The sequence below is a fragment of the Oryzias melastigma genome, linkage group LG17 (assembly GCF_002922805.2).
Source record: "Oryzias melastigma strain HK-1 linkage group LG17, ASM292280v2, whole genome shotgun sequence".
In the NCBI taxonomy this organism is placed as follows: domain Eukaryota; kingdom Metazoa; phylum Chordata; class Actinopteri; order Beloniformes; family Adrianichthyidae; genus Oryzias; species Oryzias melastigma.
Window position 1 is genome coordinate 14641526 of NC_050528.1, and position 12675 is coordinate 14654200.

General features: G+C 40.9%; 2 protein-coding genes across 2 annotated transcripts in view; both read left to right on the forward strand.

Moving 5' to 3' along the window:
• Nucleotides 1–12675, forward strand: part of adcy8 (adenylate cyclase 8 (brain)) — a 111073-nt gene that overhangs the window by 76735 nt on the left and 21663 nt on the right. Inside the window, exons 12-13 of the mRNA XM_024268655.2 lie at nucleotides 104–276; nucleotides 2351–2429. Coding sequence (XP_024124423.1) covers nucleotides 104–276; nucleotides 2351–2429 — 252 coding nt within the window. The remainder of the gene's footprint in view (nucleotides 1–103; nucleotides 277–2350; nucleotides 2430–12675) is intronic.
• The window catches only part of LOC112144307 (tripartite motif-containing protein 16-like), a gene marked incomplete in the record, with an annotated part of 1074856 nt that overhangs the window by 25014 nt on the left and 1037167 nt on the right, over nucleotides 1–12675 (forward strand).

Here is a 12675-nt window from a genome sequence, read left to right on the forward strand (position 1 = left end):
CAATGTCTCAAATTTTTTGTTACAAAAATGAGACGTTTCATATTACAGTTTACTGTTCCTTTGGCCTTTTTGATGCAGCTGACTCTCATTCCTCCTTCTCCAGTATTTTGTGTTCACAGGAGTGCTGGCGATGATCACGTGCGCCGTGTTCCTGCGGCTGAACTCTGTGCTGAAGCTAGCCGTGCTGCTGCTGATGATCGCCATCTACTCGCTGCTGACAGAGGCTTTTTACACCCCGCTGTTCGTCCGCTACGACACTGTCCACCACAACACAGAGTAAGATACATAAACTAAAGACATAAAAAAATGTTTCGTATTTCACTTGAAAATGAAATTCAGAGCCCCAGACCCACTAAATAAAGTTAACATGTGACGGCTGTCTGCAAAGCAGCAATTTTGAAAACTAAGAATGTGGTTTCCAAATGCAGTTTAAAGATCTTTATATATTTAACCTTTACATTTTGTTTGCATTTCAGAGGTAGACAATCTGTGTGTTAAACACTGTTTGGTTTTCTTTTGAGATCTCTTGATGGTTACTAAAATATAGAGAATTAATCTGTGAAAGAGCAAGCATTTATGAAGAGTGTTTGGGCTGTAAAGGTTTTCAAAAAATCCCACTAATACTGCTCTAACTATGCTTTGTTACTTTGTTTATGCTATCATGGCTCATAAAATTAAACCTTTATTTAAAGTTTTCTCCTTTTTGTTTTGAAAGCTTTAGTTTTTCGTAATATTTATTTGAAAATTAACTGAAACTTTTTTTAAGTTTCTATTCTTCTCTGACTGACCATTTTTATTTTAAACAAGGCCTTTAAATTTCAGTCAGTCGTTTTGGTAGATTTTTGTCATATGTAAAGGCATAAAACAGTTGTAATTGTTTTATTTCTGAAGAAATTGGTCTTGTATTGAAAGATAATAGTTCCTAGAATGGGAAAAGTTAGGACCTTCCTGCCTTAACCCTTTACCACCACAGCTTTAGCTCCAGTGTGGACAATCTTTCAACTACCGTAACTCTTCTTCCATTTACATAATTATTCCAGTAGATTGTAAAAGCAGACTTTCACTAATATGCAACACTTTGTGTTTGTAATATGTTGCATATTGGTGCAACTTTGGTATAAAAAGATGCTTTTCTCAGCTTCAGAAATGCATAAATAGTATAGGAGTTACAGTAGGTCACAGAGCATGTGTTATTTAGGTGTCACCAGCGACGTCTTCAGGGTTCATGACGGGTGTGTTTTCATTACCTTCAGTCGTCTTATGCTACGTGCAGACCGGGTATTTGTGGTGCGTTCAAGGATGCACTGGGTTGGTTTTTGTTTTCACTTTCATCATATCATGTTCATCCATAATAATGTACCTAATAGTAGTGCATGTACTCACAGTTGGAAGTGGCTTAAGCAAAATGTTGAAGTGGTGCAAATCTTGTGAATTTGATCCCAGCTCTATTCCAATGTATGAAAGACTTGGTGTCATATAACTTGACTGGGCAAACCACAATTAATTTCTCCTCCAGGACCGATTTCCAAATGGTTGGCACTTCTGTTTGTCCTCAATTGTCCTACTTTGGAATAAAGCTGATCAGATGGTCGCAGGTTTGGTTCCCACTGTGGATGCCCAGATGTCAGTGCCCCTAAGTAAGACACTGAACCCCACATTTGTCTGTTTAGTGGCTATCTTGGCAGCATCAGCGTGTGAATGTGTTCATGGGTGAATGGAAATGTGACTGTAAGTCAAAGTAGAAAAGCTCTGTATAGTATAGGAATACGCCATTAGAGAATGTACGCCGTACGACACGCTGTTCTTTCACCGTCACAGGTCACATGACCCCAAAAGCACTCTGGGGGCAGCTTCTAGGAAACGACCAAAGGCTTTATGGGTGATTTTCATGGATCATTCATTTTCATCGTCCATCTTCAGGCTCTCCTCGTTTGTTAGCTAATTTTTGGTGCTCAGACGTAGCGGTTGGGAGATTAGCGGCAGCAGCTTCAGCTCATCCGCGCTCTGGATCGCTTCATCTGTTGGATGCCTTGATTTTTCCCTCTGAGGGAGAGAAACTTGATACCCCGGGTTTCTACCAGCCGCTGAAAGGAAATCAGTGATGATTTTAGTCTTGTTTTGTATTTAAAATCCCAGTAAACAGGATTTTTGTGAGCTGGCTGAAAATAAACATGATCCTTCACATCCAATTGAGAGTCCTTGACTTTGTTCAGTTGTTTGCTTTAGTTTCACATTCAATTTTCGGGTTCTATTTTTATCATCCACGGTCTCTTCTTATTGTCCACTTGAAGTGTTTACCTCAAACAAATATTTAAAAAATCTGAAAACTTCTTTTCTTTTTATTCAACAGAAACTTCCTGGGAACCAAAGAGACGTCCTTGCTTCTGATGGCCATGTTCCTCCTCGCCGTGTTTTATCACGGCCAGCAGGTACACACTATTCCACACTTCCACATGATGTCATGCAGAACATCATTAGATGTTGAAGATTTCCTCATGATTCCAAAAAGTTGGAGAACCTCCCGGTGATGGGATGGAACTCGCCTGCGTCTCAAATCCCCTCGTATGTGAGTTTAATGGCAGGAGCAGCTGCAGCTGGCCTGAAGATCCCAGCACCGTTCTCGCTGCTCTGCGGCGCTCTGATTAACGTGAAGTGGCGCCCTAAAGGGAAAATGACAGAACAGGATAAACAGACGGCTGTGAGTCTGAAGTGCTCAGAAGTCAGACTCAAAGTTGATTAACAGTCGGTAAAAAGCAAAGCTGGAACAATTAATCAAGGAAACAGAATGCAGTGGAATCCTGCATTATGTTCAGAATGCAGACTGAGGAAGAGTCAGATGTGGCTGAAGCACATTCTTCCACAACTTTGTCCAAAACTTGGCACTCACACATGCATTAAAGCTTCTTACTGTTGCCATGACAACAATGCAGTTGTCAGTGTTAGTGGAGGCTGAGTCAAGATGACTTCTACAAAAGTTTGCTGTATTAAAAACCAGAAAGTATTGCATTGTGGAAATGACTTCAGGTGATGGGTGGTGTCGTCGTTAGCCCTGGTTCAAGTCCTGGCTGGGTCTTTTCTGTGCATGTTCTCCTTCTGGATGCATGCAGTGGTTTTGTCAGGGAACTCCACCGCACTCTAAAATCATGCTTTACAGGTTAATTGTTGACTCTAAATTGTCCCCATGTGTGTCTGGTCCCACAACAGACTGGCAACCTGTCCAGAGTGTACCCCACCTTGGCCCATTAGTAGCTGGGATAGGCTCCAGCAACCCCATGACCCAAAAATTGTAACAAGTTTTGATGGGTTTGAAAACAGAGTCCAAATCTTTTACCACACATAAAAAAAGGCTTTTTATCATTCTCATAGTTTTGTGAACATTTTCTGTCAACATAAAGAGCTTCTCTGGGTTCATGTGTGGAAACCTTTGCATTATATAAGCAGGATTCTTGTGTCAGTCTCACCTTAATGATGGTTTAATGGTTAGAAACCACCTTCATTTTCTTTATACACGTCCTCTATCATGAGTAAAATGCCACAAGATCATGTTAAAAACCACCATTTTAATCGGCGAGCGTCTTCCTGTTCAGACTGCTCTCTGAGAGGGAGTTACGCTAAGATAGAGCAATACCGTCTTTACGATGCAATAAAGATTGACCATATATGGTTTCCTATTTGAAGAAAATAATTCTCTGCTCGGTTCAACAGTGAGTCTTAACCTTTAGCCACTAATTGGCATCTTATCCAGAGCCTTGTTGAATTAAATGACTTAATTATAACAGGAATTAAAGAATTCACTCGAGCGTTAAATTAAAAAGTTCAAATGAGTTGTATGTAAAGGAGTTTTTAAATGACCTCATTACAGATTGAATCATATTACACTTTCAGTCAGACAGAAACAGATTAGGAGGCTTTTTATGGTTTTAGTCAGACAAACAGAAAATGTGGTTTTCGTAAAATATTGAAAATGAAAAAGTTAAATATCACAGCTTATGCAAAGGATTATTGGTGTTTGTGGACGTTATCGTCACAACATTGCTTTACTTCAAACATGTTTTGCAGATCAAAACTGAATATTTATGCAGTAAAGCAGCCTAAGTTCCTGTTTTTGGTAGAATTATGCTCAAATCATTATTCCCCCACCACCATGCTTAACAGTTTCTTTTGTCTCACATGACAATGCTTATTCTAACCACTAATCTTTGATTAAAATGGTCTTGTTTTGTAAATATTTGGTGTTTTTAGTGAATCAGAACCTCAATGGAGTTATTTTTATTATTGTTTTCCTTATGAAAAAATGGCATTTTCTTATAATGGTTCTCTAATCATGAGGTGGAGGTGGAGTTAGTCTGTTGGGAGGTCCGCTCCCGAAAGGACAGGAAGTCGCTCTTGCTTCAAAATGAAGGAGGCTAAAGTCCTTCAACATTGTTACTTTAAGGTGATTGTTGAAGTTGTTGTTTTTTTCTCTTGCTCACTCAATAAAATGATCCAAAATTCTGCTTTGATGGAGTTTCTGTCGCCCTCTTATGATGCAGCATTCAAGGGTTCTAAATAGCAGCACCATTCTGCTGTTTATAAAAGTGGAAGAATAAACAGTTTTACACTTTACAGGCTGTCCAAAAAGTTGGATTTTTGAAAAGGCCTGTGAATGTCTTGAAAAGTAAATATTTAGCAGTAAAGTTTCATTTGGTCTAAACGTCAAAACACACATTCTGAGTTTAACTTCCAGCAGTTTTCTCTCTGTCTAGATTTGACTTCCTTTAAAGGACGTCCTGAACCCAGAGAAACTGCTGGAGCCTGCAGACCACATAAGCTGTTACAGCAGCATGGTTTCATGCAGTTAGTCAGACAAATGGAAAGATTAAGATGTAGATTACTTTGACTGCCGGACTGTAGTCTTCCTAAGGTTTTACAATCATTATAATACTTCACCTATGTAATGGAAGACAAGAGAAACAAACTTCTCCACACAGCAGACATTCATCTTGCTTTGTTTAAGACTAACACAATGACTCGTTGATTTTATCGAGTTGTTTTTTGCTGAGTTTATTCTTGTTCTGAATCATTCTAAAGCAGCAGTGGATGCAGTTTATTTTTCACTCGCACAGCTGTGACAGAGTGTTGTTGTGGAGTATGTTATTGCAAATATGCTAACACGTGTAGCAGTATTGGACTGTGGTTTTTTTTATGTGGTCTAACAAGGTGGGGAGTTAGCGTACGTTTGTTTTAGTGATATCAGCCTTATTTTTACATGTTAATAACAGGGTTGGGAGTTAGCGCAGTCTCAGTAAAGTTTGCTTTAGTGGTATTAGTCAGATTTTTTTACGTGTGACAAACAAAGTCAAGAGTTACAGGAAATGTGAAAATGCTAACATAGGCTAACGTCCATTCTGTAATCTGGTGTGCCCTAAAGTGCGGAAAATACTGCATTTTTGTTGTTTTGGGTTTTTTTTTATCTTGTTTTTGGATAAATATTAATAGTTATTTTTCCCGGGTTTGCCATTTTTCTTCTTCATCTCTGGATCATAAATCCAAACTTCTTCAAGCGAACATCTCATATGTGTTTCTCTGAAGCTTCTTCTAAATGTGGTTTCCTTCTTCCCAAGTGGATGCCGGCATACAGCCACTTTTTATTTCCATTCACTTAAGCATCTGTGAGGTTTTCATCCCTCTGACCCGTGCTGCTTTACGTTTTCATCCACTTTAAGGTGTCTGAGGAAAGAAATTCCGTTTCTCTACAAGATGTTTGAGGAAATCATGGCAGACAGAAGCTGAAGCAGGTTTTTCTTGGCAGGTTTTTGAAGGTTAACCTCTTTTGGCCTCTTGAATCAGCTCAGAGCCAGAACTTTTTCAGAACGGGTCCTTTAATAAACAAGCTGTGACAAAAGCGGGGGCAGCAGACGGCACTTAAAATAAGCAAAAGCCAAAAGTCATTTGGAGCCAAGCTTTTAATGCCCAGCAGGGGGGTCACATTCTTTATACCCAGGAGGAAAAAAGAAGAACCCCCCCACCCCCCTCCCCGTCGAGTTTTATTGCTGCAAATCAAAAGCTGAACAGGAACAAACTGTACGTTTGTGCTGCATCATACGAGGGGGGGCAGACTGGGTCTGCAGCAGGAAGGAAGCCGGTCTCCCTCTGCTGCTTTCATGCTTTCTCTATGGCAACCTTTGATCATGTCATCAGCAGCTCAGTACCGGTCAGAGATGGGGGGGGGTGCACATAATTTAATGTCTTTTTAGGCTCATGAAAGTAGAAAGGAGCCGTATTTGAAGTCCTCTAGTAGCATCGATTTTCCATGAGGTCAATTTGACCACTTGTTCCTCACAGAAACAATGAGGGCTCCCAACAGGAGGCCTGCAGACACTCACGACTCCACGGGACAACTTCTGGATGAATCTGGGTTAAATTACAAGAAATTGTGTGCAGAACCGGGTGCGGAAGGATCCCTGAACCGTGAAAACGAAACCTTTGTTATGGACGAGGAAATAGTGGAGAGTCTGTCTGCTGTGGCAGTTTAGCAGCAAAAACATCTAAGCTAAAATAGATGCTGTAAAATATATAAGATAAATATAAAGTAACCAACCAATTAGAAAAGTCAGGGTTATTTTGCTATCACATTTTAGACACAGACAGCTTAAAGTGATGCTTTAAAAGGCAAACTTTTACTTCTCCGAAGTTGACAGAACTATCTATGAACTATTGACTGTATAAGAGAATTGGACTTAGCCATGCCATGGAAATAATGACTCAAATCAATTTGGACCAACAAATGGTTACTGATGTCGTCTGACTCCAACTTTGCGGCATCCATACTGTGAAAAACTGGTGACTGTGTTGACTTTATTTCATTGGATTTGGAAGTAAGCCATTATCAATTAGTGATGTCACACTCGCTCGGTCCAGTTTTCATACAGTCAATGGCATTAAATCTGGTGAATTCTTCCCATCAACTCCTCTTACCAAGGTCCTGCCTCTGTCCTCTCAAGGCATTCTGGGTAGAGCAGTCCTACCACATCATTTGACTGTTTTCATCACATAATGTGCCTTTTAATTAAAAAAAATACAATAAAAGTCACCAAAACACAAATTACAATTAAATCAGTAAAATTAGAAATGATAAAACAAGATAAAATTGTAGAGTGCAGTTGAGAGTTTTTCAGATGCTGGTGATCTAAAAACCTGTTTTGGACTTGGACACTGTCAAAGGAAAAGCCCAAGTAGCATGATCATACAGACTAAAACAAATTGTAATACTTTAAGCTTTAAAGAGTAAACCTATTCCAGCTGGTTGATGTCATGAAGGTTTATTGACATTTTAGAGAGTCCTCTATACTCTGTGAACAGTTTTCAAGGCTCCCGGTAGTTTATGAAGCTATGGAGACAAAAACAAAAAAATACACAACGGCTGTGGGGCAGAGGTAGAGTGGGTCACCTCTGATTGGAGGTTTGCGGTTCGATTCCCGCTCTTGATTTGACGTGTCCTTGGATCAGACACTGGACCCCGCTTTGCTCCTGGTGGTTCAAGGTCGGCAGCAGAGCCGCCATCAGTGTGTGAATGGGACTGTAACTGTAAAGGAAAGTAGATAATATACAAGTATACACCATTCACAACAGTGCTGAGAAACTGGCCCTACATCAGACTGAAATGGTAATGCAGTTTTCTGAACGTACATCAGTTAAAAACTCATTAACTGTGATTAAGATGGACTGCTCTCCACTTAATGGTTCCCAGACTAACTTAAATATTTGGTCCTACCTTTCATGATTGAGCACAGACCTGTCAGAGGCCGAGGTGAAGCCATAGGGATAAACCATCCTTCTAAGCAGTGGTATAATGAAGCTTTATTTAGACCTTGAAATGAGAACAGAGTCTTTTCATTGCGTTTTGACGAGGACTTGCCGCGCCGCCGTCTATTGTGAAGAGACTACGTGAACACAGAGGATGTTAAACATTAGTGTTTCTGTCACAGGACACCTAAGTGATTCGATTGTGATGCCGAGAAGAGCCAATTAGAGCAGAGACGTGGAGAGGACGGTTTCTCTCCTTTATCCTTCCTCACAGCGCTTTCATTACAGCGTCTCGTTCAGCACTTGTGAGATGTGAGAGCAGCGTGTGATATCCTGACAATGAAAGAAACCATTTCCTCCCATTTTCCATCCATGAAATCGCGCCTGTTGGAGTGGAAATTAATCAAACGAAGCAACAATCAACACAAGCGAAGTGCGGGCGAATAAAGGCCGGCTTTGTGCGACGCACACAAACACCTTTCGAGTGTGTGTGGTTCAGCTGTTAATGCAGTGTTTGCATAGATGTTCCAAAAATGACTCTGACTTGTTATGTTTTGGCCCAAAGTGAATTTTTCTGCCTTAATCACAGCTGATTGTCTGGATTGCGCATTTGATCATTTTGCTCTCATTTCCTCATTTAAAACAACACTTTCCACATTCTGATACACCCAGGACATCAGGACACAGTATTTGGTAGCCAGAAAGACACAAATAGTTTGGAATTAAAGGTATGGTCATTTGTAGCCGTAGGATTTTTTTTTTGTTTGTTTGTTTTTGATCGGGCCAATGAACTGTTGTAGAGGAAACAGTTTGTTCACGGTGCATTTTAAGGGAAGCGTTGGTGTGTCTTGAAGTTGAGACTCAAAGAAAATGGAATGTACCATTGTCGTGTGTGTGTGGTAGCTTCAAGTGAAAGTCTTAGTTACGTTTCTTAGTTTCCAGGTTGACCCATTTAGGTCTTTGGTTGGTCTGAGCCTATGAAAGGTCATAGAGAGGAGCTGACGCACCCAAAGGGAAATGTAAGTGTTTGCAACGGATATTATTAAAAATGGAACATACACTTGTCTTTCTTGTGGGAAGTGCATTGTATTTGTAGGCTAATGTAAGTTGCAAACACTTAAAACATACAGGTAATGATGTCATACAGTGTCTGTATAGCACTCTAGTCACTAGAAAAGCATTGGTCACAACTGCCCTTATGACTAGATACAGAGTGTCTGTGGCCGAAAAATGAACACATTCTGATTCCCAAGTCGTCACATATTGACGTTTGGTGAAGGACCCCTCCACGTCACTTTTTGATGTTATGGGTTTCCCCAACTCATCATTTTCTGGTGTGCTGGCTGCTCCAAGTAATACCCTTTCGCTCTCCTTGGGTTGTTTACATTAAAAGTGGGGTCATCTGGAGTTTCACTAATGTCCATGGCAGACATAAAATCCTGTCCACCTTCGTCCACATTTGTCATGGAAGGAATCACACATCAATATATGGTTGGAGTCATCTGGACCCCAAAGAGAGCGGAAGGGTTTTAAATCAAGGATCCCCAACCAGCGGGCCGCAAACCAGTACTTGGTCACGGACCGCATCAGTTACCTAACCCTAACCTTAACCCAGTACCAGATACGCACAGAACCAAATACGAACAGCTATCGTGAACTGCAGCTGATACCGAAACCGTTGGGTATTGGACAGCTGGGGTAAAGGTGGCTTATTCTAGGGGCCCAGACTGAGGTGGGGCCACAAAGGCTCCTAATGCAAATTTGCTGCTGTGTTATGGGCACTATAAAAATTATTGTCATGGGGCCCAAAATCCCTAGCGGCGCCCCTGCTGGACAGTACCAAAACCATCCGTCCACTACCAGACGTGGTACCAGTCTGGGGACTGGGTTAGGATTAGGGTACCGGTACCAGATGCATCCTTTGGGCCGGTCGTGTCTGTGACCTCTGATTTATTTGGAACAGTCAGCACGTCAAAAAACGACGAGTTGGGGAGACCCCAGATGTCAAAAAGTGACGCAGAGGGGTCCTTAACCATGCCTCAATATGTAACGACTTGGGAATGAGAATGTATTGGAAAAAATAGGCAAACAGATAAGAGGCATGCAAGGAGTGCACATGCAAGGACTCTTTGCACAGATTTTGGGGGAGTCAAAAAAAAAAAAGAAAAATCTTGCCGACACGCCTGCATTTCACTTACTTCACCCTTACTTACCCATTTTTGCTATGGCAGCACACCATAGTAAAAGATCTGCTTGAACATTTTTTCTCTATGGACTCTCCAAGCGGTTTACGACTTCAATATTTTTTGGGCCCACCTCTGTACAGGTTTGCCATGTTTCCCCCGCAGACAGTTCTCATCTGGCCGTAAGAGTAGTTCTGAAAAATGGGAGTGGCTTCCCAGAACCAGGGATGGAGAAACTTCCTATGGGGCTTAGTTCTCTGTGGAGGATAGAAGCCAATGGATATCTCTGCTTCTTTGAGAAAGAAGAACAAGTTGTGCTCTCCTTTAGGCCAGGTTTTGGCCAAATCCAAGTCTTGAGAGCCGGTGTCCAACCAACCTGCCATTGAAGGTCCTTATTGGCTAAACACACCTTATCCAGGCAGTTATAAGCAGATAAAGCGGGATTTCTGGAAAACCAGCCGGACCCCGGCCCCTAAGGCCTGGAGTTGAACACCCCTGCTCTAGGCCAATGAAAGTTTTGTTTTTCTAATGAGGCAATGACGATGCTGTGTGAAAATATGGATAAATGGTAAATGGCTCATATGTGTTAAGCACTTTGCTATCTTCTTAGAAGACCTATAGCACTTCACAGTCCCAATAACCCATGCACACATACATTCACACACTGATGGGAGCTCCACTGCTGAACATTGGCGCCAACTTATAACCATCAGGAGCAATATGGGGGTCCGTGTCTTGCCCAAGGACACTCTGACACATGGCAGGAACCAAACCTGTGATCTTCTGATCAGAGGTCGACCGCTCTACCCCTACGTCAAACCAACCAACACCTTATACAAATGTGTAGGGTACCAAAAGGGTTCTGAATCAGCATGAGTGAAGAGTTTTGGACCAATACACTGTCTTGGCTGGAGGTCCATGAACACCATCTTCATCCATGTGTTGGTTTCTTTTTTATTTATTTGATTGCTGTGCAGTTAATGTTGATAACTTCCCAAGGGTTCATATGGTTTTGCTGCTATGTTTTTTCCTGGAGCCTCCACTCCATTGAAACACTAAATCTCTTCTGAAAGTTGCCTGCCTTTAAACAGCCGTTCACATGGCCTAACAACCAATATAAACCCATCCAAAACTAATAGAAAACGACCACAACCGCTTCCTTGAGCTCCCTCTGTGAGACCTGAGCATAAGACTGCTAAAACAGAGAATCATTCCTGCAGCAAACTCAGCATGTGAGATGATAGCAGCTGTAGTAATGAGTAATTTGTTTATTAGATCTTAAGAGCATTCTGTTGTTTCCCTGAGGGTCAGAAAGAGCTTCTGTCCACAGTGGAAACCACGCCAGCTGACGATTTGGTAAAAAGCTTTTACCACCAACCACCATCTCATTATCCAAGCTTCTAACAAACTCTGCAGGTCTTCCATTTACTATCAAACTGAAAATTACTCTCAAGTGTTTGTGCGGTCTCCGACGACAGACTAATTGATTGTGGTATCAATCAGACGACTGTCAGGGAGACACTCCAGTCCTCTGATGCACATCTGGCTCTGAAAGTTTATCTCTTTTCTGCTACCAGAACAAATGAAGCATCAATGGATTGAATTCTAATTCATTTCACCCAATTATTTTTATTATTAATTAACAAAGCAGTTTGTGTTGCTCATTATAACCTTTTGGCTGAGCTTCAGATGAATTGCACACTCTTGTGTTGCATTATTGATCTATTTTTTAATGGATTTAGAGATTTAGCCGCTCATTTCAAAGCTGCTCCCATCAGTGAAGGCAGACCTTCGTTAGGCTTGCCTTGACTGCAGTAATCAAATTTTTGGACAAACGTTTAAAGCCTAGAAACAAGTAAGGAAGAAAATGAAGTTAAAATAAGCTCTAAAACAGAAAAAAAAAACATTTTGCTTCACACACCTATTAAATCAGCTAAAATTCTTCAAGGTCAACCCCAAATTCATGCCTCTAACCCTTCAGTAGAACCTCTGTGGACGAATAAGAAACCATTTTCAATGTGAAAAAGGAAAAGTTATATTAACAGAAAAGGAACATTGCCTTGAGTCAAAAGTAGCACGCCCTTTCACACGACTCCATATGAGTGCTTTTATTTTTGCAGCTTGAAATGCTTCAGTTTTTGTTTGGAGGGGTTTCCTCTTTTTTTCTAGTAAAAAGCCCTCTGTTGTTTGTTAGGCTGCATGAATTCCGGCTTCCATCCACAGACTGAGGCTGAAGCTTCCAGTCCAGTCCAAAGTGTTTTTCTCTGCGGCATCATGGCTGGCATCACACACTTTCTATGCTTTAGAAAAACCTCCTACAGATAGGACTTTAGAAGAGCAATTCTTCATTGTTTCCCAGTATATTTGCATATCTGGCCAAAGCACAAGCAATTTGATTTATCCATTTTCTGATGCTATGCTGGTTTAGATCTCTTTCAAACCTCACCATGAGTCACCATATTGCTTATTGGCTGAATCAGGTATGGTAAGACACTGACAAAAATACCACTTTGCTATTTCTAAAAACCGTATTCATGCAGTCCAACATGCAATATGGTACCAACATAAGACGTGTTTGATAATTTGAGCTCAAGAATATACATAAAAATGTGCTGCTTTAAGTGTAAATAATAGAAACACAAAGGTCTAAAAAGAATTTTCTGGATTTTAATGATTGTGGATTAGGATTCTTGGATGGACAATCCAG